At 36.6% G+C, this 24,072-nt stretch overlaps 1 protein-coding gene across 7 annotated transcripts in view; it reads left to right on the plus strand.

Moving 5' to 3' along the window:
• The window catches only part of LOC117997230 (protein sickie-like), a 304,036-nt gene that overhangs the window by 49,541 nt on the left and 230,423 nt on the right, over window positions 1-24,072 (plus strand). For 6 of the 7 annotated variants that reach the window (XM_069509857.1, XM_069509858.1, XM_069509860.1 and 3 more), the window contains exon 1: window positions 8,689-10,023. The exons of the other annotated variant lie outside the window; for it this stretch is intronic. In XM_069509857.1, the coding sequence (XP_069365958.1) occupies window positions 8,704-10,023 (1,320 nt within the window). In that variant the 5' untranslated portion in view covers window positions 8,689-8,703. Of the gene's footprint in view, window positions 1-8,688; window positions 10,024-24,072 lie in introns of those variants that run through there. 7 annotated transcript variants of the gene reach the window in all.

Here is a 24,072-nt window from a genome sequence, read left to right on the forward strand (position 1 = left end):
AAATAATTACAGGGCGGTTTCGAGCAAATTTGATTTCCACGCCTGGCTTTTTCGCTGTTTCACCGCTGTTGTTTTAATTTTGTTAGGAATAAATAAGGGTAAGTAGGCAGCTCTCTATTAAAATATGAATCTGTAACAGAGCAGCTAAGAAAGTTATTTTGGTCATATTGGTATAATATTTGGTATTTAACCGCTTGGCCCGAGTAGAATTTCTGAATACTAGGAGATGGAATCACCAAAAACTTTCTATACCTACTTATTTCTTCATTTTGAATCGAAAGGATATGGCTTGAAAAAGTATGTGATTTCGCATAAACTTTCGTCCCTTAACCCACTTGAATTTGGAATTTTGAAAATCATATTTTTTAATTTTTGACTGAAAGACTAAATACCAATTTTCATGGATATACCTACCTACTTAACCTGAAATATGGCGGATTTTCATACAAACTTTTAAGTGTTGAAATGGTGGAATTTTTAACAATATTTTCTTAGCGAGTGCCTATTGTCCACGTCTCATGTTCTTAATGTGTACTTACCTATTGTATTACTCGCTTATATTTATTTTAAAATGAAAAGTAACTAGACACAAAACAAACATTCCTAATCTAACAAGGCAATCCCTAAACCTTATGGTATGAAAGAAATGTTCATCCATCTCTATTCAAATCCAAGTGCGTAGAGCTACACCGTTTTCTTATTACATTATCATATCAAAGGATTATCAAATCTTCGAGGTCTTCACTTTCATCAGAGTGAAAGCGTGAACCCCTCCACAATTAGACATGATAAATGGATCAGGAAAAATCTCATCTAAATATTTAATCGAAAATTCCCCCACATGCATCCACTTGCATAGGGTAGATGCAAGGGGGATAGTGCAACTGCGAAAAACAACATATTATGCGGGTTAAGTGATGATGATTGAAGCTGACAAAGATCGGATGATAGTGTGGCTAGTTTTTAATAAAGTCTTTAATTGAGCCATGATGCCACTCTTGTCAATCATTCATCAGCGGAGGCGACAGCGGCGACCGCTCTTCCAGTCTCTTTTCTAAATGCCTAGTATGGTGGAACAAAATAGTGTATTGCTACTTTGTCCGCGAATGCAATCTTTTGCAGTTGTTTGCGGAATGTGGTGTTCCTGTCCTAATCATAACATTTTACGAGGAAGTTTTGTCTCTTTAAATTTGCGTTTTATGAGTCAACTTAGTAAATGATCGTGTTTGAATTTATTTCAAATAAACATTGCTACTATTTCTGTACTGTACGATATATTTTTGATTGCGAGAAGCAAAGTCTCTTTCAGTCTATCAGAGTATAACTTGAAATAAAAATAATGTACTTTCTCAATTTCTCATAGCAAAATATGTGCTTTGATTTTGTTTGCACCCCGTCAATTAGCAAGATCCAATAGATGATGCTGTAACAAATATGTTAATCGCTAGTTTATTAAGTTTAATAAACAAGCAAGATCGTAATGTATCACAAGCAAATGTGAAAAAAAATTGGTCTTTACCCTGCAATGTCTTGGTTCGGGGCGAACGAACCACTAATGTGTTGATCTCAACAGATGTAGATAGGTCCATGCGATGATGCAGTGAATAGACCACTGTATAAAAGGTTCATATAAAAAGGTGTAGGTTTTTGTTTAAAAAAATGAAATTATCGTCTGTAACAATAATAATAAAATTGTTCTAAGTGCTACAAAGTCACTATACTTAACATTTATTTTCAAGTTCGTTACATCACGGGGCGCATATGTGCAAGTTTGTACTTTGTATACTAAGACAAGTGCATTCAGCGCTGGAATGCGGTGGGGTGGCGCCCCTTCTAACCGATGCAAATATTTCTTTCCGACAAAATATTTCATTGTTAATGCCACGCTAAAATGCCGCACAATACCGCCCTATGTGTACATTGGGCGTTGGGTTTTATTAGTTCCTTTTATTGACCGCGAAAAGGGCATCAATTTATTTGTGTATTTTGTTAATATTAGTCGTCTTGTAGTTATTAATTCGATTTCTTGTTTAAAACTTATTTGTAATAATGTTACAAATAAAATTATAAGTATTAAAAAGCTGCACTGCCTGGTCGTTTTAATCCTCACTAAATACAATTTATTATAAAATTTCCCCACTCCGCAGTAAGTTTGGTCCTGAATAATTTTCTAATTCAGACTCTAAACCGTGGATTTTATTACCTCTCGGTTTCCCTAACGCCAAATTGCGTAAACTTCGCCTTCCTGACCTATTTAGGCGGATATAGCCGTTGTAAACTCGGTTTTCTTAAAATGTTGTCCCTTTCCAGCTCCAAATTAAGGATAAAGACAAAAGATATTTTGCAAGAAGCACAAGGGAAGTCTTACATAGACTGAATTTAACCAAAAGCTATGTATTTTTAGCAACAAGTTCACTGCTTTTTAGTAAGTAGGTACCATATTTTGTAACTTTGACAGCTTCCTTTCTTAAAAGTCTATATCTTAGTACTTAATATTAACAAAATAATTTTTTATTTCATTACGAGTTAGCTTTTGACGGCGGTGGTAAGTCATGCTGTTATCTATGGTCATGATGCTACTGATTCTGAGATGAGCTGAGTCTAAGATGGAAATGGGCTAACATGGAAGGGAAGTTTTAGCAAACCCACCCCTTATCGGTTTCTACGCGACATCGTACTGGACCGCCAAATGTTTTGGCGGCACTGCCTTGGTGGTGGGGTGGTAACTAATAGCCCTAGCCGAAGCCTCCCACCATATAAAGAACATTCTTTTTGTCCCAGAAAATCAAATAATTCACACGGGATTTTTGGAATCATCATCATCATTAACCCATCGCCACCTCACTGCTTCTGAAATTAAGTTGGAGTATAGAAACCTTTTATGTGCAACGTCCCCCTCCCGTGCCTTTAAGGGTGTATTCGCAATGGGTCGCAGGGCGCCTGTAAATCACTTAAGGAGGCCGGGAGACGCAGTTACAGTTTCTGTTTTTGCTCACCGGGGCACTGGGGCGTGACGATAGGATACTTATCTACCTATTCTGCTATTTTAAAAACATATAATTTTTTTATTGTAAATTGTAAAAAATGGGACCCATGAAATAGTTTTACAAGGTACCTACTACAGGACATAATATTTTGTCACCCAGAATAGAGTAAGAAAGCGAGAGACTATTATACATATATAAATATACATAAATAAATTTAAAAAAAAAAGTGACTGTCATAATATAAATACTAGAAATAAAAATAAACTTGTAATTCCCGCCTCTAGGCTCAGTAAAGTTAGCAATTCATTTGCTCGTAATTCCATACGTTTCTATAATAAGCTTCCAGAAGACATATTGGAGATGTCTCTCAACAAGTTCAAAGTTTTCATAAAACGTAAACTAATTGAAAAATCCTATTACAATGTAAAGGATTATTTAAATGATAAGCAAGCTTGGGAATGAGTTGCTTAACGACTTTGTGATAGTTCTAATAAGTTTCAATAAATTTGTAAAGTGGTGATAATAAAAAGAATACCCGGCTGAGTTTGTTGTGGGCTCTTCTCAGACCTGGGCGCGTTTGGAACCCTCGTAGCTTTAGTTTTAAGTTTGCGTTATAATTATCACCACTATATTATCTTACAAATCTAACACTATACCAGACAATCAATAAGAGTAATTTATTACCTATTTTGAATAAATCATTTGACTTTGACTTTGACTATTCATTTATAAACTTTAGAAGAAAAAGACTAGTTTTCAAGGCAGGACCTACTTACCTTATAAGTTATGACCAATGAAGGAATTCTTAAGCCATTTGAAGCTATAAGGCATCGTCCTAATACAACGTAATTACGCGATCATCGCACGAGTAAGCGATGCGAACACGATGCGACCAACGCGTGCTTGCGTCAAATAGAACGACAATACGCGATCATCGCGCTAATGCCAACCCAGGACATCTATTCGAGATCAGTAAGTTTGATCGCGCGTTCATACGAGTAAAATTTGCGATGACCGCGTAATTGCGTTGTATTAGGACAACACTTTATATTCATAATTATACCTAAGTATACATAATCCTTTGAAACCGATCTATTCCATTTGGAAATCCAAGCTGGAATCTTCAACACTAAACAAACAGATATAAATCACACGGAGACGGCATCAATTTTATTTCATAACGCAAACTTACGAACACTACCAAAGAACTATATGCAGCCATCGATAAATCCCCTGGTTCTACAGTCAAAGAACTAACTACAATCTAAAGTTCAATCGAAAACTTGAACGTTGGGAAATTGAACACGTGCTGTTGACTAGTAAAGTATTCTTTGAAATCAAAACTCAAAATACTTGTGAATAAAGTCACCTCATCTCATAACGCTATCACCGGTACGTACCTACTCGGTTTTACCCGATTAGGAGAGCTTAGTTATTTAATCAAATGTTTTCTCGTTTATTATACTTAATGAGTCTATTAGTCATCTATATAGTATATAATTATTTATAGAAATTATAATAATTAATTACATGGTTTCTAACACTATGGTGACGTGAACTCAGAAAAATAGAGCTACATGCGTCAAATGTACTAACATTTAACGTCTGCCAGCTGTCTACCAGTGACGTCGAGGATGCGTCGAGGCCTCGACGTTTGGTTAGAACTTAGAAGTTTCCTTACTGTCGTGAACTGTGGTAGTAGTACAACTACTACCACACTTAGTACTTCTCATTCTGAGAGCAGGCCTGTACTCAGTAGTGCGCGGGCGATGGGTTGATGATGATGATTATGATGTATGATAGGTAAAGTTACGGTAAATAATATTAACAGAAGAAGTAAAATGAATATTCATAAATAAAAGCTATTAAAACAACAAAAAAAAATCCTTACAACAAAGGTTTAAGTACATAGTTATTTTTGATTTAGGTTTAGTTTGTATATCGACTGAAACCCTTTAGATTATAAACAAAATTGCATATAAACCGACGCCCTTCATCGCGAAAGTTATATATTGCCCCTGCTTTTCGGGTAATTAGGTTACCTACAGCGGGGACACTCGGGACTAATTTGTCAAAATCTCTTACCAACTTCGTCTGAAGTCCACTTAGTTGCTTATTAGTTTTGCTGGTAAAATCATTATGAAGTGGTTCGTAAGCAAATTTCAACTTGATACTTTAATTAATCTACTTATAAATTTTTGGTACGTGTGCATCTTCTCTTTTTGTAGCTTAAATGATATAATTAAAAAAATAAATTAGGCAATCCTTCTAAGAACAAAAAACAGTCAAATTAAACTTTTAAAATAAAAGAAACGCAGATCAGATACCTACTTACTACGTATATTTTATATTAGGTATGTCCACAATAGGCTACTTGACAATTTTTTTAAGTTGGTCTTAAATGGTTAATATTTGTCCTATTATATCAAAAAAATTAACACTATATTTTTTTGCGCCCTAAAAACCGTAAAACTTTAATTTAAAAAAATATTTTTCTTAGACAGGTGAAAACACTGTCGACCATGTTTGGCCGATAGATTATCTGTGCTCTGACGTCATGCATTTGTAAACAACAGCATAACCACAGAGTACATTATATATACTGAGCATAACCTACCAAAGTTTAATAAACATGACTTCTATACTAGTTTACATGAAAAATATAGTAATTGTCGTTATTGTATCATCCGAGAATGTAAAAAACGCATCGATAAAGACCACAGGAAAGTTGTGGATTAGAGTGCCCAGTGAAATAAATATACGTAACACGCAAAGACTTGCTTAAAGGGATCCTATATGACTAACGACTTCAACCCAAATTTATTTTTGCAAAGATCACTTTGTTGTAAGTCTTACTTAATAACTTATTCAATTTATAAAGAGAAAACGATATTTTTTTACGTTTACTATGAGTTTTTAGAAATATATAAAAACTAGCTTATGTTCGTGACTTCGCCCGCGTGGACTTCATAAATTTCAAACCTCCATTTAACCCACTCAGGGATGGAATTTCAAAAAATCCTTTCCCAGTGGATACCTTCTCTTTACCTACAAAGAACACACTCACCAAATTTCATGTATCTAGGACCAGCTGTTTAGATGTTTAGGCTGTGCGTTGATATATAAGTTAGTCAGGACTCTAAATTTTATATATATGGATACTACGTTAGTCCCCGCGTGACATAGGAATGACATTTCTTTGTTTACTTATTTAATGACGTCACATCATGGCTGACAGCGTTATCTGCGTTTCAAATAAAAATAAAAATTGTATTTTTTTAAATTGGATTTATATATCCATCCTGCGTTTTTAATAATTGTTATTGATATATTTCGTTGTTTTAAGCAAAATACTATAATAAATAATCATTTATTGGACGAAATTAGATATGAGTCAAGTAGCCTATTATATGTTTCAGAAGCAATCTTGCTTTGACAGAAGCATTTAGGCTCTGCAGAACAGCTTTCAATATATGTGTGGATTTCAAGTATTACTTGAAATACACACAGCCACACGTAGAACTTAGTTAATGTAAATTGCCTAGTAGGTATACTTATAATAATAGGCTAGTTGACACTTTTTTTAAGTAGGTCTTAAATGGTTAATATTTGTCCTATTAGATCAAAAAAATTAACACTATATTTTTTTGCGCCCTAAAAACCGTAAAACTTTAATTTAAAAATATATTTTTCTTAGACAGGTGAAAACACTGTCGGCTATGTTTGGCCGATAGATTGTCTGTGCTCTGACGTCATGCATTTGTAAACAACAGCATAACCTCCCAAAGTTCAAAAAACATGACTTCTATGCTAGTTTACATGAAAAATATAGTAATTATCGTTATTGTATCATCCGAGAATGTAAAAACGCATCGATAAAGACCACAGGAAAGTTGTGGATTACAGTGCCCAGTGAAATAAATATACGTAACACGCGAAGACTTGCTTAAAAGGATCCTATATCACTAACGACTGCAACCCAAATTTATTTTTGCAAAGATCACTTTGTTGTAAGTCTTACTTAATAACTCATTCAATTTATAAAGAGAAAACGATATTTTTTTACGTTTACTATGAGTTTTTAGAAATATATAAAAACTAGCTAATGCTCGTGACTTCACCCGCGTGGACTTCATAAATTTCAAACCCACATTTAACCCACTCAGGGGTGGAATTTCAAAAAATCCTTTCCTAGTGGATACCTTCTCTTTACCTACAAAGAACACACCCACCAAATTTCATGTATCTAGGACCAGCTGTTTAGATGTTTAGGCTGTGCGTTGATGTATGTCAGTCAGGACTTGAAATTTTATATATATGGATACTACGTTAGTCAATAGGGATGACATTTCTTTGTTTACATATTTAATGACGTCACATCATGGCTGACAGCGTTTTCTGAGTTTCAAATAAAAATAAAAACTGTATTTTTTTAAATTGGATTTATATATCCATCCTGCGTTTTTAATAATTGTTATTGATATATTTCGTTGTCTTAAGCAAAATACTATAATAAATAATCATTTATTGGACGAAATTAGATATGAGTCAAGTAGCCTATTATATAATCGGTGCGTGTATTTTTAGTGGAAAGTTTTTTCAGTCTATACCACAAAATTTTTAGCAGTTTACATTATTGACAGCCAGACAGACAAGAATTAAAAAAAATTGGTGTTGGGATTTGATTACGAGTGCGGCGGTATAAGCTAACAGGCAGTATCATTGAACAAAATTACTTAGTAGGGTCAACTTGGGCAAGACCGTCTAGGAGGCAAGTCTGTATACAGGGCTTCAAGCAGTCAATTTTTTTTTTGAAAATCTTGCAAATCCATACCTAAGTAGTTTACAGTTTTGTACTGTAGCAAACTAGTAAGCGGCATCGTTTAGTTGCAGTTAGTCGGGAAGTCTGCTGATTACGATATACGTGTATCTACCTACGTGTACGTCTGTACGTATGTCTGCAATGCAATGTAAAACTGCCTTCCGGTCTCGACGATGTCTCCTAGTTCTATTAAGGTCCCTTTATGTCTTTTAAAACATAAGTAAGCTTCCGCTAGATAGACGATAAAGTAATTTTCATGATATTTGGTAAAATGGGATAAGTCATAGAAACGCATATTATTTTTATTACTAGATGATGTCCACGTCGTCGTCGTGAGCGTTAATTTACGTTTTTCAAAATTACGGTGAGAATTCTTTGATTAGCAGTGATAAAAATTAGCCTATGTTCGTCTCTGGAATGGGATGTAAAAAGGATGGATGGGGTTTAAAAAGGTAACAGATAGACAGGCAAATACTTTCTGCTACGTTTTTGCATAGATAAGTGTTACAACTCAAATCAAAGAGACGTTTCAGTATTCTCATAAAATCGCTAAGGTGTGACGTTTACATTATAATAACTTTCTATTTGTTGATTTATTGCGTGAAATTAGTTAAAGTTATAATTTACACGAAGCATCCGCAAATCACATGCAACATAATGAACCTATAGAAGGTATGTCCCATGAGGTATTTACGTCAAGTTCGTAATTAGATAACAATCGAGTCGGGCGGCGCGTTCGTGTTCGATTCCACTAATGGCCACTGTGTAACAACACCGCTATCTCTGACCAATCTAGTGTTTGCCAACACCGTACGCTGTTTCAACGTTACACCACTATCTCTCGCTCTAGGTAATTAAAATTAATAAGCGATGTAACAATGTAAGAGGCCAATAATGACTAGCCCGAGACGATCTAAAAAAAGTGGCCAGTGTGTTCTACAACACTTAGACTGGGATTCTCCATCTGCCGCAACCGGAACAGTCAAGAGAAGATCTTCTTGTCCAGAAAACTCATCGAAGAAAACCACAAAAGAGGATGAAGGCATATTTGAAGTTCAAACTCCGTCGGACTCTGGAAGTTGTACATCCAGAAGTCTCGATGAAAATGATAAGTCTGATTCCCTAATAGAAGTAGAAGAAAGAATATCTTGTATTATAAATGAAAATAGATCATCCCAAAGTAATTCTGAGGCAAGTGATGTGGACATCATCATCGACAGTATTTTGGAAAATCCAATTAACGAAAACGAGGTGGATGCCCATAATGGATTATTTGGGTGTGATCGCAGTAAAACTTTTATTACATCACTTAATCCTTTATTAGATAGGAAAAATGTATATACCGAAGGTGTACTCAAAAATGCAAAAGAAAAAAGACTAAGCACACCAGTGCCCATTAAAAAGCTCAATAAGTCTTTTGACTTTGCAAAGACCAACAAAACCTCAATAGTAGATAAATTACATGATAAATCAAGTGTTCTTCCTGTTTATAAAAGTACAGTAAATGAATGCGCCATAGATTTAAGTGGCAGCAGCCAAAAGAAAAAAAACTCAAAATTAAAATTACCGTTTTCTCATGCAAAGGCCATGGATAAACCAAAGACATTTTTTCAAAGTAAAAATAGTTCACAAGAATGCAAATCATCACCTTTATTGTCCTCTCCAGTTAGAAGAACTATTTCTAATGAGTACGTGCGTTTAAAATTTACAAACGACACAGTTATAAGGCGAACTATTGATGGGAAATCTGTACAAAAGATAACTCCAAAGATACAATCAATAATACCTGAAAGTCCAATTGACAATGAAGACCCATTTCTAAATCTAAGCCCAAACAAAAAATATACTGTAACCGTTAATAATAAAGTAAGATGCGATAAAGATAATTATGTTATATTCGATCCAAAGACTGGATTTAAGCCCGATGAAGTATCGAAAAAATCGCGAATTCTTTCCAAATCTGGCGAAAAATCGAAGCTTCCTCAGAAATCACCAGTCGGCGAAAAGTCTTTACTTACAAGAAAATCAGTGAGTGTTAGTGACACGGATAGTGGTATTTTGTCCCCCAACTCCCCAGGTGAAACTAGTGGAAAAGTGTCTACATATTACGTGAATGCTGCTGTGTTTAGTGAAACAGCAAAAAAATGTGCATCAGATTTGGACATCAAAATCGTCGATCCAGCAGTTGCGAAGAAGGCTACCGAGCAAATCAAGGTCAGTTCTAGTTCTAACTTTTGAAGATATAATGAAAAATAATTTATTTTAAGTCGGTTCATCATCACGGACCACAGTGCATTAGTTACCGTCAGGGCAAATTTGCAGAGTGTAATCCAAGCGCTCTTTCTTATCAGCTGAAATTCACTAGTATCACAGAATACTTACCTACTAACAATTTTTTTTTTTCAAATTATCTACTAACGTGTACCTTTCATACGCGACCGATCGAGATAGCAATCGGGGTAAGCGCCACGCACACCCGCACAGCCCCCGCGCGAACCCGGTGTGGGAGAGTTCGGGTGACGTGCTTGTGTGCGGGGTACGTTCCTCCACCTCATACCCCCATTGCCATCTCGACCTGTCGCGTTCGTATTGAATGGATGAGATCGTGCCCGTATTTTATTTTTACACAATTCAGTTAGTAGGTACAGGTACGTACCTAAATAATAAGTTCAGTTTGAGTTGTTATCTGAAAGTTGACTTCGATACTACATCCATCTCTGCAAAAATGTGCCTTGTCACAGCCCACAACAGCTGGAGGCCAAGGCTTCTACGTCACTCACTGGCAGGCGTCAAATCTTCCTACATTTGATTAGTAGCCTTTTCTTCACGTCCCCCTTAGCCTAATATTTGACATAATATCGTCAATTCAGACCTGAACCGAGAGTTCCCTCACTCTAGTTCACTCTGCCCTTGTTTCAAATCTTAAAAGTTTGTTTCAAGTTTTTCCTTTTTTGGTACTACTAGCGCCATCTATTTGCAAGTAGCAAACATTCTTGGAAATTGAAAAACGTGTCGTCGTCTTAACAACGTAGTTTAGCTACTCACAACTAGATGTCGCTCTTTGCAAATAACAGATTCTGATTCGACGTGCTTTGGAGCTTTTTAATTGCCCTTCATTTGTTAACGTTTTCCGTTTCACATATCGCTGTACGGTCTACACTAGCACATTATTCGGGAGCAATCGTGCAGTTAATTTCCAAATGGGCCCATTTAGTGCAAATAACGAATGGTAGGCGCGTGCTGTAGACTCGCTTTTGTAATTATCGTGGTTGCGTACCTACAATGCAATTGCAATTACAACGTCACCAGCCATTAGGTACCTACCTACCCTTTTTAAAAATAAAAGTATTGTTGGTTTGGCTGACATAATTGAATTTTTCAAAAGGATGACAAAGATCGCCACGTGTCAGAAATTACGCGACATCAGGATTCAGGACTCCATACTGAACAAGTGTAATAGAAAATTTATATACTTATAAGGAACTTTATAGAGAGAGAGCCAGCGCGGGCCAGACCTTCGTTATTTTAAAGAAGCTGAAAGTTTCTCTGCGTATTGTCCCCAACACTGGCACTGGGAAGAACGTTTGTTTGGATGTTTGTTTGGATCATGGTGACTTTGGGAGATAGGTAACAGATAATAAAAGTGTACAAAATCTCTTACGTCAAAGTATAAAGTCTAATTGTTTTATATTTTCTTCGGAATAGTATGAGAAAATATCACGTCATGCATTGCCAGAGACTTATTGCCGTGGCAAAAGACAGTATCATGGTAGCCCCCTGCCAGACACCCTGTCTAGCAGGGGGCTACCATGATACTGTCTGGAAATGCACGACGTGATATTTTCTAATACTATTCCGAAGAAAATATAAAACAATTAGACTTTATACTTTGACGTTAGATTTCTTTACACCTTTATTACCTGCAATTATCTTGCAAAGCCAACATGATCCAAACAAACGTTCTTCCCAGTGTTGGGGACAATATGCAAATAAACTTTCAGCTTTCAATAAAATAGCGAAGGTCTGGCACGCGCTGCACTGGCTCTTAGTCTATTACAAAGCACGGCTCACTGTAGCGCATACGTTGCCGGCGGCATGCGGCCGTAGGAGTGCGGCTCCTACGCGCGCTTTACGGTCTGAACGCCTTCATCCAAACTAATATTTATAAATTAATGCGAAAGTGTGTCTTTCTGCTAACTTTTCACGGCGCATCCATTTAACCGATTTTGACGAAATTTAGTGCAGAGATAGCTTGCAAGCCGGAGATGTTTTCCTCCCAGACAATCAATCAAAGAGTTCTCACGAAATTTTAAAGGCGCAATGTTAAACCGATTTCGACGAATTTTGGTACCTATAGAGATAGTTGAGGCGCGCTATTTAGATTTTTATTCAAATAAACTTTTGCAAATTCTTTTGAATCAAGTGAATCTACCACTGAACTGGTTCAAAATGCCTTTGCTACCGAGAAGTATCATAGTAGTATTGGGTTAAATGTACTTGTAGATTCTTGGGAGTTTACGACGCAAATCGAATTCAGTGCAAGGCGATGAGAATGTTCCTCCTTGATTACTGAGAGTGCACGACAGGAATACTTGATGTACCGACACGTGGTACTCCAGTGCATTGGTATTCTACTTCAGAATATCGTGTCTTGTATATTCGCACCTATAGGCATGTCTGGAGACACAATAGGCCCTTTAACGATGACATTAATAAACAATTATTTTAAGTATAGTCCGCGACAGGTTGAGAATGTTAAGACGTCAATAGGGGTATGAGGCGGAGGACGCCCCGCACACCCGCACGTCACCCGTACTCGCCCGCACTGAGTTAGTGCTGGGGCCATGTGGTTGTGTGGGCGTTCCCTCCTCGTTTGCCAGCTCGACCTGTAGCTATAGAAACGAATTATGTCATTGAAGGAAAGTTACCTCCAAATCTGAATAATATTTTGAGTTTGTTGGTGAAAACAACCAGCGACGAATGAAAACAACTCAAATAAAAAAAAAAAACAAAAAAAAAATTTGTTTAGAACTTAAAAATAACAGCTGTGATTGAAAGGGACGAGTTAGTCCTTCTTTCATTTATACATAGATCGCCCAAAAAAAGTATTATAAGTATAAAGTCAAGCGTTAATTTTATATTTCGATAGTAGTAGTAGTAGATAGTAGATAAAATCAAAGCCTACAACATGCACAATGGAGGTCCTGATACTCTGCAATAAGTTCTAATAATTTTCCTTATAAAAGCTTGCCAAATCATAAAAGCGAAGCGCTTTTTTGAAAATTACAAATCTACCATCTTTCTGAAAACTAAACAAAACTGGTCAATTTGTAGATCCAATGTGATAGAGGTTATTTGATATTATTTGATAGTAATCCATTTTTAATTAATTCTAAGCAACTCAGATAAGTTCGAATAATAATGTTCACACCACAGTCCACAGGTTAAAGTGTATGCTTTGGGAGCGAAACACTCGACGTACCGACGTACGTACCGTTTTCATTCTGTTTCCAACGAATTGTAAACTAATTCACCACTCACCTGATATTCAACGATAATGGGGCAGTATAATATTAATTTTAGGGGTTTTTTCTCAAGTTAATTTTTGTGTCTGTGCTTCACGCGATAACTTCTGAATAACTTGTACCTAATATCAGATTTAATACAGTTTGAAAACATAATATCAGATTGTTTAATACGTAAGTACTAGATTATTCGAAATTGGATAAAATAGATATTTAAGAGGCTCATCACAGACCCAACGTTAAAGCAAATTCAAATATAAATAAGGACACTTATTTATATTTCGATGAGATAGACAAAAAACCCTAAAAGAAAAGTGGTCAGTAGGTACCTACTTACTATTTTTTTGGTAGACTAGCGTTTTCAAACTGCGATGTTAGAACGAATGCTAATAATGACTAGACAGGAATTTAGTACTGACAGAGTAGAAGAACTCTCGGTATGATCCTGGATCGACGATTTATGTAAAATATTATGCTATGGTATGGTGACGTAAAATCAAAGAAAAATGGGGCTTCCTGCGTCAAATGTACAGTGGCTGCCAAGAAATATTGTACATCGACCTTTAGAATGAGATTTCTGCTTCGTAGAGCGTTGTCCCTGTCACTCATACCTATGTGACATTTTGTCGGTCTCAACGATAGAGACAACGCTCTACGAAACCGCTATCACTTTCTAGAGGTCGATGTACAATACTTACTGCCGCGTACTGTACTCTAACTTTTGACGCGTGCCCTCAAACGTGCGCGTGACGAAGTTCCCTAGCTGCTGTCGTGAACTGTAGTACTGACGAATATCAAACGAACGCAGATACCTACACAATAACATTTACACTTTTATAATCATAGCGCAAACGTAGATATCCCTAAGAGGTACACGTTGGGGTGCAAACTCTTCACTACATCTTGAAATTCAGAAGGACCGTTTGAGAGTTCTTGAGAATGGAAAATGTATTTCAACATTTTCGAGGGTGTAACGGGTGAAACGTTTATACTAATGTTATTAGATGTATAATAGGATGTTGGAAGATATTTCTATTAAAAACGAATTTCTACTAAAAGGCATCCATAGAAAGTAGGGAAAGAAGGCACCTAAGCTTTATTAAGGAAGGCTGCCTTTTAAGCTTTTCAGGAAATGTGAGGATGCGTAGGAAGGAACGTGTGTGAAACTGATAAATTGGATCGCTTTATTTCCAAATCTTAGCTGGAATCATCATCGTCAACCGATCCACCAATCCACTGCTAGATATTTATAGGTCTCTTGTAAGGACTTCCGTATGCCACGGGCTTGCGCCTTCTGAATCTCTGCGTCTCATTTGATGTCGTCTTTTCCCCCAGTGCAAAAATAAGTAAAAATTAAATAATTCGAATAGTGACTTTCACAGACATCCTTCACGCACCCTAGAAATGTAGAAATTAGATAAATTATTATAAAGTCCACTTACGTATATGTCTGTGTCGGTCTGTCTATTTGTCTGCTTGTCGGCCTGCCTGTTACCCTGTTCAACCCGAAAATCCAAACAGTTTACACGAAATCTTTAAAAATCTAAATCCATGCGGATAAAGTCACGAGCATTGAAAAATAAATATCCTGAAGAGATTTCTAAAAAAATTTCACTTTGATAAGCGTTTGAAGTAAAATGAGAGGAGCCAAGCCCATTGCTACACGGCTCACGCGCGGACGTCCGTAACCTAATTAAGTACATCGCTGCAGGCTTGTTAGCGAGTGCTGATTGAGACTTAGAACCGTTGCTGCTAACTGAACTACGCAACTTGAATTAAGCTCGATATTAGTAGGTAAAGTTCTATTTAAAAGCGTTTGAAGTGAAACCAGAGGACCCGGGTCCATTGCTAGGCGGCTCACGTGCGGACGTCCGTAACCTAATTACGAGTACATCGCTGCAGGCTTGTTGGCGAGTGCTGATTGAGACTTAGAACCATTGCTGCTAACTTAACATGAATCAAGATCGACTTTAGTAGATAAAGCTCTATTTAAAAGTTATATATAAACTTAATTACTGCTAGTAAATAATAGGATATTTATGTAGTTAAAATGTAACTTGTGTGACTAGATAAAGCGATGTGATACCAAAAGAGACCGTGGGGTTCATCCTCCATCACTTACGTACAGGGTCCGTAATCTAATTACAAGAATGTAGAGTTGTTACCGGATGAGACCGGGCACTCCAGGCAGTATGTTTTTTAAAGAAAAATTAGCAAAGGCTTACAATATGCCGTCTTATATTTATACATACTTATATTGTTGTAACATTAGTCCATCTCGATTGGATTTGATTCTATGGCTGTTCGGGCTTAATTCAATCCTCTAATTAAGCTATTATAAATTAACTAGCTTATGCTCGCGACTTCGTCCACGTGGACTACACAAACTTCGAACCCCTATTTCACCCCCTTACGGGTTGAATTTTCAAATATCCTTCCTTAGCGGATGCATACGTTTTTAAGTTTATGCGCTCGGAGTTGCGGCGACTGCGTGCGCATAGGAACGGCGACTTCAATATAAACTACTGATTCTAACCGTCACTGTCGATCCTTATAATAAAAGTCTCATAGTAGCGCCACACTTTGTCTAGGTCTTAAGAGTTTTCTACTCCGAGCACGTACCAAACGTGTATTAGTATCACCGGTACCCAAGATGATTTTCCGAGCGCAGCCATTTGTGCTATGTATAACTATGTGACTGAAAGGAATTGAGAGTTAGTTCTGAAAAAGGAAATAGTCGTCTACAAAATTTAAAACCTATACGGGCTTTGGCGTTCCTGAACCGATTACGTGCCGCGAGTATAAACTAATCACACGTCGCGTCGTCTTGCTCTAGTTGTGTTCCTGGATTATTGGACGAGACAGAAAAAAAATCGAGTTAGGACGTTTTATTTCGAAAACAAAACTTTTAGGTAGCAATGGCAGAGTGAGATAGAGTGAGAAAACTCTCGGTTTGATCCAAAAAACGACATCTGTCAAATATTAGGCTAGGAGCCTACTTCATGACACTTAGAAAACTTGTAACAAAAGGTCGAGGCACAGTTCACTTTGTTGAGGCTTCACCTACACTAGCAGACGTAAAATTGTTACCTACATTTGACGCTAGGTTGGCTATGTAACGACTAGGTACCTTCAAATTGTTCCTATTATTTGACAGAAGTAGATTCAGGATCAAAACCAAGCGTTTTCTCACTCTAGTTCACTATGCTAGGGGTGACGTGAAATCAAAGGTACCTAGTCGTTTCATAGCCAACCTAGCGTCAAATGTAGGTAATATTTGACGCCTGTCAAGTGTCAGTGTAGGTGAAGCCTCGACGTTTTGTTACAAGTTTCCAAACAGTCGTGAACCGTGTATTATCGTGCGTTGACTTTGTGTTTAAAAATTATGTTACATTCATATAACATTATAATTGAGGACTTAATTAAAAATATAATTGAATCGTTTAAACTGAGTTTACCTTTTAATAGTATGAGACTATAGTCTTCTATGGATTGTAAAGATAAAAGTTACACATGCAAAGCACTGTATTTTAATTCCATTAGATAAAACAAATATTATAGTAAAACTACCCCTTCACATTGCCGTCTATCTCGATGGGACTATTGCCAAATTTTATGCTATAATTTGTGGTTACCATGACAATTTGGCAACGCAATTAAGTGATAACTGCACAACACTCTCAATATATCGGTTAATATAGAGGCCGCAGTTAATAAATAATGATTAATTTCCAACGCTGTTTGTTGTGTCATGAATGAAGAACTGATCATTTGTACTACATAATTGAATTGTTTCTGTTCTATTAACCATATACCTACTGTACCTAGTTCTAGTTATCTGGGGTATTTGGTGTCATGTCAGTCGTCAGGTAACGGCCACTAAATAGTGTCAAATAACGTCAGTAAATCGCTGTTTTAAAACTAGTTGACGTGTCTAATCTAAAGATATGGGGTACGGTAACAATAACGCTCTCTAGGAAACACGCCATCTCGTTTTAATAAACGTTTTAATGATATCCTCTAAATATATAAAAGGAAAAGGTGACTGACTGATCTATCAACGCACAGCTCAAACTATTCAATCGATTCGATGGATCGGGCTGAAATTTGGCATGCATATAGCTATTATGACGTAAGCATCCGCTAAGAAATGATTTTTGAAAATTCAACCCCTAAGGGGATGAAATAGGGGTTTGAAATTTATGTAGTCCCACGCGGACGAAGTCGCGAGCATAAGCTAGTCATTTGATAATAATAGACGCAATGTGATGGTACAGACTGCGATCACGTTATCACTATGCAGTATGCACAAATTACGTAATTTGTCTGTACTATTTATTTTTTGGTCTATGGCATCATCAAGCTCCTTCCGGCCAAATCTTGGACCCTAAGAGCTTATTTCTCAATGAAGCAAGGGTGCATCCGCTTTGTAGGCACCCCACTGAGTTGTACGCACCACAGACCTACCTTTAATAAGTATTGAAATTACCAAAAAAGTAAGCAAAGAAGAATCCTATTGAAATAATGTTAAGCATAGGTGTACCAACATGTTGACAAAAAAAAAAGAATAGTTGAATATCCAAATATTTTGTAATTTAGGTAATAAACGTACAGAAAGCAAATCCAGTCTTACTTAATGACAAAACGTACAGAACCTTAGTTTGAAAAGTTACACTAGAGCTCAGACCGAATGCATTAGAGTCACACGAGTAGACAATATATAGACTCATGTGCTAGAGCACACGAGTAGATATGTAGACTAGAGCTAGGGCCTTAGAGTTATTTTAACAGATTATAAAACTTAATAAGAATGTTTTCAATCTTTGACGCGCTCTCCTGTTTTACAAAAAATGAGATAGGTAGGTACGATGTTTTTCCTTGGAAGTATCGATTTTATGTCGTTATTTAAAAATCGCTTTTTTTTTCAGAATAAGGAGGAAAATGTTATAAAAAAGCGGCAAATAAACACTCAATGCTGATTTTTGACTCGAACCCAAAATAAATCAAAGGTGGTTTGAGGTGAATACTGAGAGATCTTTGGGGTGGTAGTTAATAATGTACGTATTGGGGTTACTTTGCGTATTTGTAAAGGGAGAGAGTAGAGACAACTCATACTTTATTAAACTTAGGAAAAAATGTGACTGCGAGGAAATTTAATCCCTTATTAGATCCCGTACGGTACTTGTAAGATTTGTTACTTAAAGACCGCGAGTGACCGCAAGATCCGAAAGACTCGTAGGAGGTGAAAGAGCAGCGAGTGGCGCATTTTTTAGTGCTAAAGGGTAAGGCTAAAATGTACTGTACGTCAGTACCATCGAACACACTATAAAAATACGTTAGCGCCAACATCTGCTGACATTATCAGCATTTCTTTAACGCGTTCTGGTGGAATAGCGCGGGTTGCGTGGGAGTGTGTGGGGCATCCCCCCACGTCATACCCCGATTGCCATCTCCACCTGTCACGTACTATAGTAGGTATATTTAAAGAGATCAATGAGGACTGTCCTTAAACTAAGGCACGTCTGTAAGCACCCTAATATAAAACGTGGTAGCAATAATACTTGTATAATTTGACTCTAGTTTGCTTTAAACTTTACAACTCAATTCATAGCGACTGTAAAATGTCCATATCCGGTTGGGTTAAATTTAGTTGTTTACACAAGTAGCTATAAATTATTTTCATCCTTGAGTTATAGCTGTCTGAAGCGACAGTTGGGATAGCGCAGACATACTTCAATATAATATGTAACATACACATCAGGAACCTACAAAACGTAGAGTTCCCGATGTGTATGTTATCCATACATTATGGACTAAGAGCCAGCGCTTGCCAGACCTTCGTTATTTTATAAAAGCTGAAAGTTTAGTTTAGTAAGTGCCAAACACTAGAAGGAACGTTTGTTTGGATGTTTGTTCGGATCATGGTGGTTTTGGGAGATAACAGGTAATTAGGGTGTAAAAAATCTTTTGTCAGAGTATAAAGTCGTCATAAAGTGTATGTCAAAAGTATGTTTGTCTGCCTGCTTCTCATTCGTTTGACTTTATTTAACAATATTTGGTAGATACAGAGATAGCTCATATTTCATAATAATGTCCTGATAATTATAATCCTGAAAAATCAAAGAGATCTCAAGGGATTTTTAATAACCTAAGACCACGCAGACGAAGTCACAGGCATCATCTAGTTATACATAAAGTGCGACAAAATGCCATACTCAGAGCTCTTCTTTTGTGCTGGTCCTTCAAACAATACAAGCAATAATTGTTCATTACATTAGTCATAATCATTCTTATTTTTTTGATATTATTGCAGTGGTAGTTTTGTATAGAACAAACAGACCAGCAGTTTTAATAAATTCCTCGGTAACGTCCACGTTATTTGAATATCACGACACAACAAAACATTCTGTATACACGACAAAACAAATTGACTCCTATCTGCTGTGCTTCAAAGATTTACATTTTGTCAATATTTTGGCTTCCGTGCTTATTAATAAAATTCAAAGATAAAAGTCCTAAATTGTAGTCAGTTTATATCAAAATAATTACTGTTTGATACAATGTACTTCACTTTTAAGACTGAAAGACTTTTGATTATTTTTGCAATCCTGTAGAAGATCATTTAAATCCACTCGTAGTCAAAGCCCTCTCTAAACGCCTCGTTTCTATCGCTAATTGGACGAATGCGAGTCTATTGAACTTCAAATATTGACGAGCATTTAAAATTTATCAGGTGAAGTATCATTGGCCGTATGGAGGAATATTGGGAAAACTGTTTTTCTTAAAAAAATAAATTTGTGATGTCTTGTTGAATATGAAAATATAAAGAACCCAGGTTCTCGGATTATTTAAATCAAGATCCATACTAAAAAAGTACTTGGTATTTACTTTAGCATAAAGCACAAAACATCTATCTGGCTGTAATTGACAAATATTTGCAATTTATTAAAGTATAAACTTACTGACTACCATATCAACGTGCTGTCTAGAAACTACAAATTTTAAATGTAGGGTTCCTCTCTAAAACGTTTTCTCTATGTTACCATTATTACTCACTCTACCGTCTAAGAGATAAAATTTTCAGAAATTCCACTTGAATGAGGCGGGGCGGGCAAGTTAGTCAACAATATAAATATAGGGTAAATTAGGGTATTTAAGATAAAATCCATACTAATAATATAAAATGCGAAAGTGTGTCTGCTTTTTATATTTTCCCATTTAATGGATTTTATGAGGCCTAGAGACAGCTTACGTTTCGGAGACGGAAAAAAGCTACTTTTCATAAGAGTTCTCATAAGATTTTTGAGAAACCAAAATCCACGCAACCAAAATTGCGGGCATCATCTGATAGAACGATTGCTTTGACGAAAGCAATCGTCAAAGTACAAGGTGTAATTTTTCAAATAAATCACTATGGAATTTATCTAGATCCCTTCAGCGGCGGATGACGGGGACGATAATTAGTATCATCGTGCTATTCTGAGCTTCCCTTCCGAGCTAAAAATGGCTCAATCACTCAAATGATGCGTCCGTTTCAATTTGAAGGAAAGTGCTTTACTCAAGAGTGCCTTATTATTGTTTTCAAGTTTTTAATGGCATTGTTAGTGTTTAACTGCGTGTATAACATTTGTTTATTTTAATCTAAAGAAATAAGAATAAAATTACGTTTGTATTTGTATGTTCATAACTACATCCGCGAGGATTTAGGTTTTTAAAAATCCCAAGGAAACTCTTCGATTTCCGGAATAAAAAGTACCTTATAAGAGATGCAAGCTATATTCATGTACAGTTCAGCTCAAACGGCTGTAGAAACTTAAGCTATTGAACGAAATCTTTCTTTATAGTACAGACTTTCAATGAGAAAGGATTTTCGATATGAACCTAATATCGCAGATTAACTTCCACCATATTGAACTACTACTAATACTAAGTACATTACTAATATTACATACACGGTGATAATTAGGATTAACAGGCACATCCACACAGGTTTTAGTTTATCAGAGCAAAAAGTTATGATAGTTACCGTGTAGGTATTTTATTTTTGATAATAATGAATTACTTATTTATGTATAAAACTAAATTATTTAGTTATAGTTTTCTAGAATTCTTGTTTATATTACACAGAAATTAAAAATATTAACGCCTAAATCTTCTAAAACATATAAAGGATTCGGAGCCCAAGTCGGAACACCTGTCCTATCGCGCTGAGAGCGAGAATATCAGAGTAAAATCTCACGTAATACTAAAGTGAACAATCCTTTGAGGCTTTACCCAGGTACGATGGGGGCTTTTAAGAAATACACTACACTATTACACCCGAACAAATATGAGATGCGTGTTTGAATGAAATTGTTAAGAGGGGTCTCCCCGTCACTCGCTCCGTACAAACGTAGTTTGGTTCTCATTTGAATACTAACCAATCAAACTCAATGGAATTTTGTAGGTACGTTTAAGGAACTAATATCTACGTCTCTGCTTTTCCAGAATTCCGTTAAAACATATCGCTAAGCCCAAGTGTAATTTTAAAACTATGTATAGTCCGCAAGGTCGAGATGGCAAGCGAGGGGACAAGCCGCACATCCGCACGTCACCCGCGCTCGCCCGCACCGGGTTAGCGCGGGAGCTGTGCGGGTGTTCCCTCCCCGATTGTCATCTCGACCTGTCGCGTACTATAGCTATTTTTACGGAAATATGGCAAACCACAGACAATGATATTAGTTTCTAGAACGTGTCTACAAGATTGCATCGAGTTTGAATGGTTAAAATTAATTAAATGAGAACCAAACTACGTTGGTATGGAGCGAGTGACGGAGAGTCCTCACTCCTCTGTTGAGGCACAAAAGGCTTGAATTTTAAATTAGGTTTGCGGTTAACCGTGTCCGTGGAATTAATTATTAGATGTAATGTTAGTGGTATTGTACGTTTTGATTAATATTCTGTTTGCTTTGTATGATTGGCGTTTGATTAGCTAAAGTGTCGAGTTTATATTATACTTAACGTTAATTGGTTTTTCCATAAAGTCACAATAAGTTTATAGTGATTATGTATTATTCTGAAAGCTATACCTAATATAAGTTAGGTTACTTTAATTAATGAACTTAGATAACTCGGAAACAGGTTCTAACAAAATTCCGCAGGCAGCGTAGTGACAAAAAAAAATCTCCAGTTGGTAGAAATCCCCAGCGTAAAAATCTTCCAAACTCTAAATGCAGTTTCTATCAATCAATGAAAAATATTTCTAAATATATAACATGCGGGTCATAGACATCATCATCATCAGCCTGTGCATGTCCACTGTTGGATATAGGCCTTCCCTAAAGAGCGCCACCACACCCGGTCATATGACATGCCTTTAAATAAGAAATTATCTGGTTCGCTGATCTGCTGATCAACCAACGAAACCTGAACAGTTCAACCAATGAAAATGAGCCTTAAACACAGTATTTCAATGAAAGCTCAATAATAAACTGTTCATCTATCAATCACCCTATTCACTGTATCCACATCGGGAAAACAAATTGAATAACTCACGGAAGATTCACGGATTCGAATTCAAGGAACGACAACCCATCTCTCCGCGGTGACTGTCCCTTTGAAAAAGTATATTGAGTTACCCAAACTTGGAGAGGGGATACGAACTAATGTTTTCTACGAATTGTGAAAAGCTTTAAAATATTTCTTAGAGACAGATTCAGTCCTAAAGTTATCTAGGAAAGAATATTTTGACAAACATTCGATTTAAACTGCATGCTGTGCTTATTATTTTTCTGACTGTTATATTTATTTTTCACTTTGACTGAAGAGAGAACTGACCGAGCAAAGCTGGGGCAGGTTGGTGATAGTTTTACTGCTAAGTAGGTGCTTTATCTGTGAAACCTTATTTGAATTACGTAAGCCATAGTACGCGACAGTTCGAGATGGCAATCGGGAAGGGAACGCCCCGCACACCCGCACAGCCCCCGGAATCCCACCGCCTCATACCGCGATTGCCATCTCGACCTGTCGCGGACTATACTTACGTGAATAAATCTTACAGGTGTAATCGCAGCCTTAGTTAAATTTTTACACCTATAAGCGCTCCGAGCACTGTTAACATAATTAGCATGTCAGTGACGCGACCTTGCAGTTTTTATTCATCTCGAAATCACTCAACGCGCCTAAAGAAGTTTTCACTTTAATAAATTAATACAATAAAAACGATATCCTTTTCATTTCAATATCGATTGATCACACAGACCAATAATATCCCAATTTCGTAGTCACATCTAGTTCTGCCCCATGCATCTGCATCCCCGCGAGAGCGAGCAGGGCGGAATCGATCCGCCCCGTGCAGTTACCGTTTGTACGTTCGCCGCGCCGCCCGCCCGCGAAGCCTCCTGGTTTACGCGCCAAACCTACGTTTTGTTTACGTCGACGGTTATACCGTAAAACCGCGTACATGTGTCCGTTCTCATTTTGATATATGACTCAAATGTGACTAATACACTCGAAAATAGTACTTGACTTATCTAAAAACGTTTGGTTAATTATTTATATTGATAGTAGAAAGTAGAAACAGTATAACGTGTGTTTACGTAGTTTGTGATCTTATAGTGTGAATTGTTATAGGTATCTGTAGAGGGCAATTTCTCTGGCGAACTTAATGCTTTTATGTTTTTATATATAATTTATCAATCCTTATATTGCATTACAATTTACTATTTTGTATCCTATATACTTATATTATATATTGTTT

Source organism: Maniola hyperantus, chromosome 4 (assembly GCF_902806685.2).
Source record: "Maniola hyperantus chromosome 4, iAphHyp1.2, whole genome shotgun sequence".
Classification (NCBI taxonomy): Eukaryota; Metazoa; Arthropoda; class Insecta; order Lepidoptera; family Nymphalidae; genus Maniola; species Maniola hyperantus.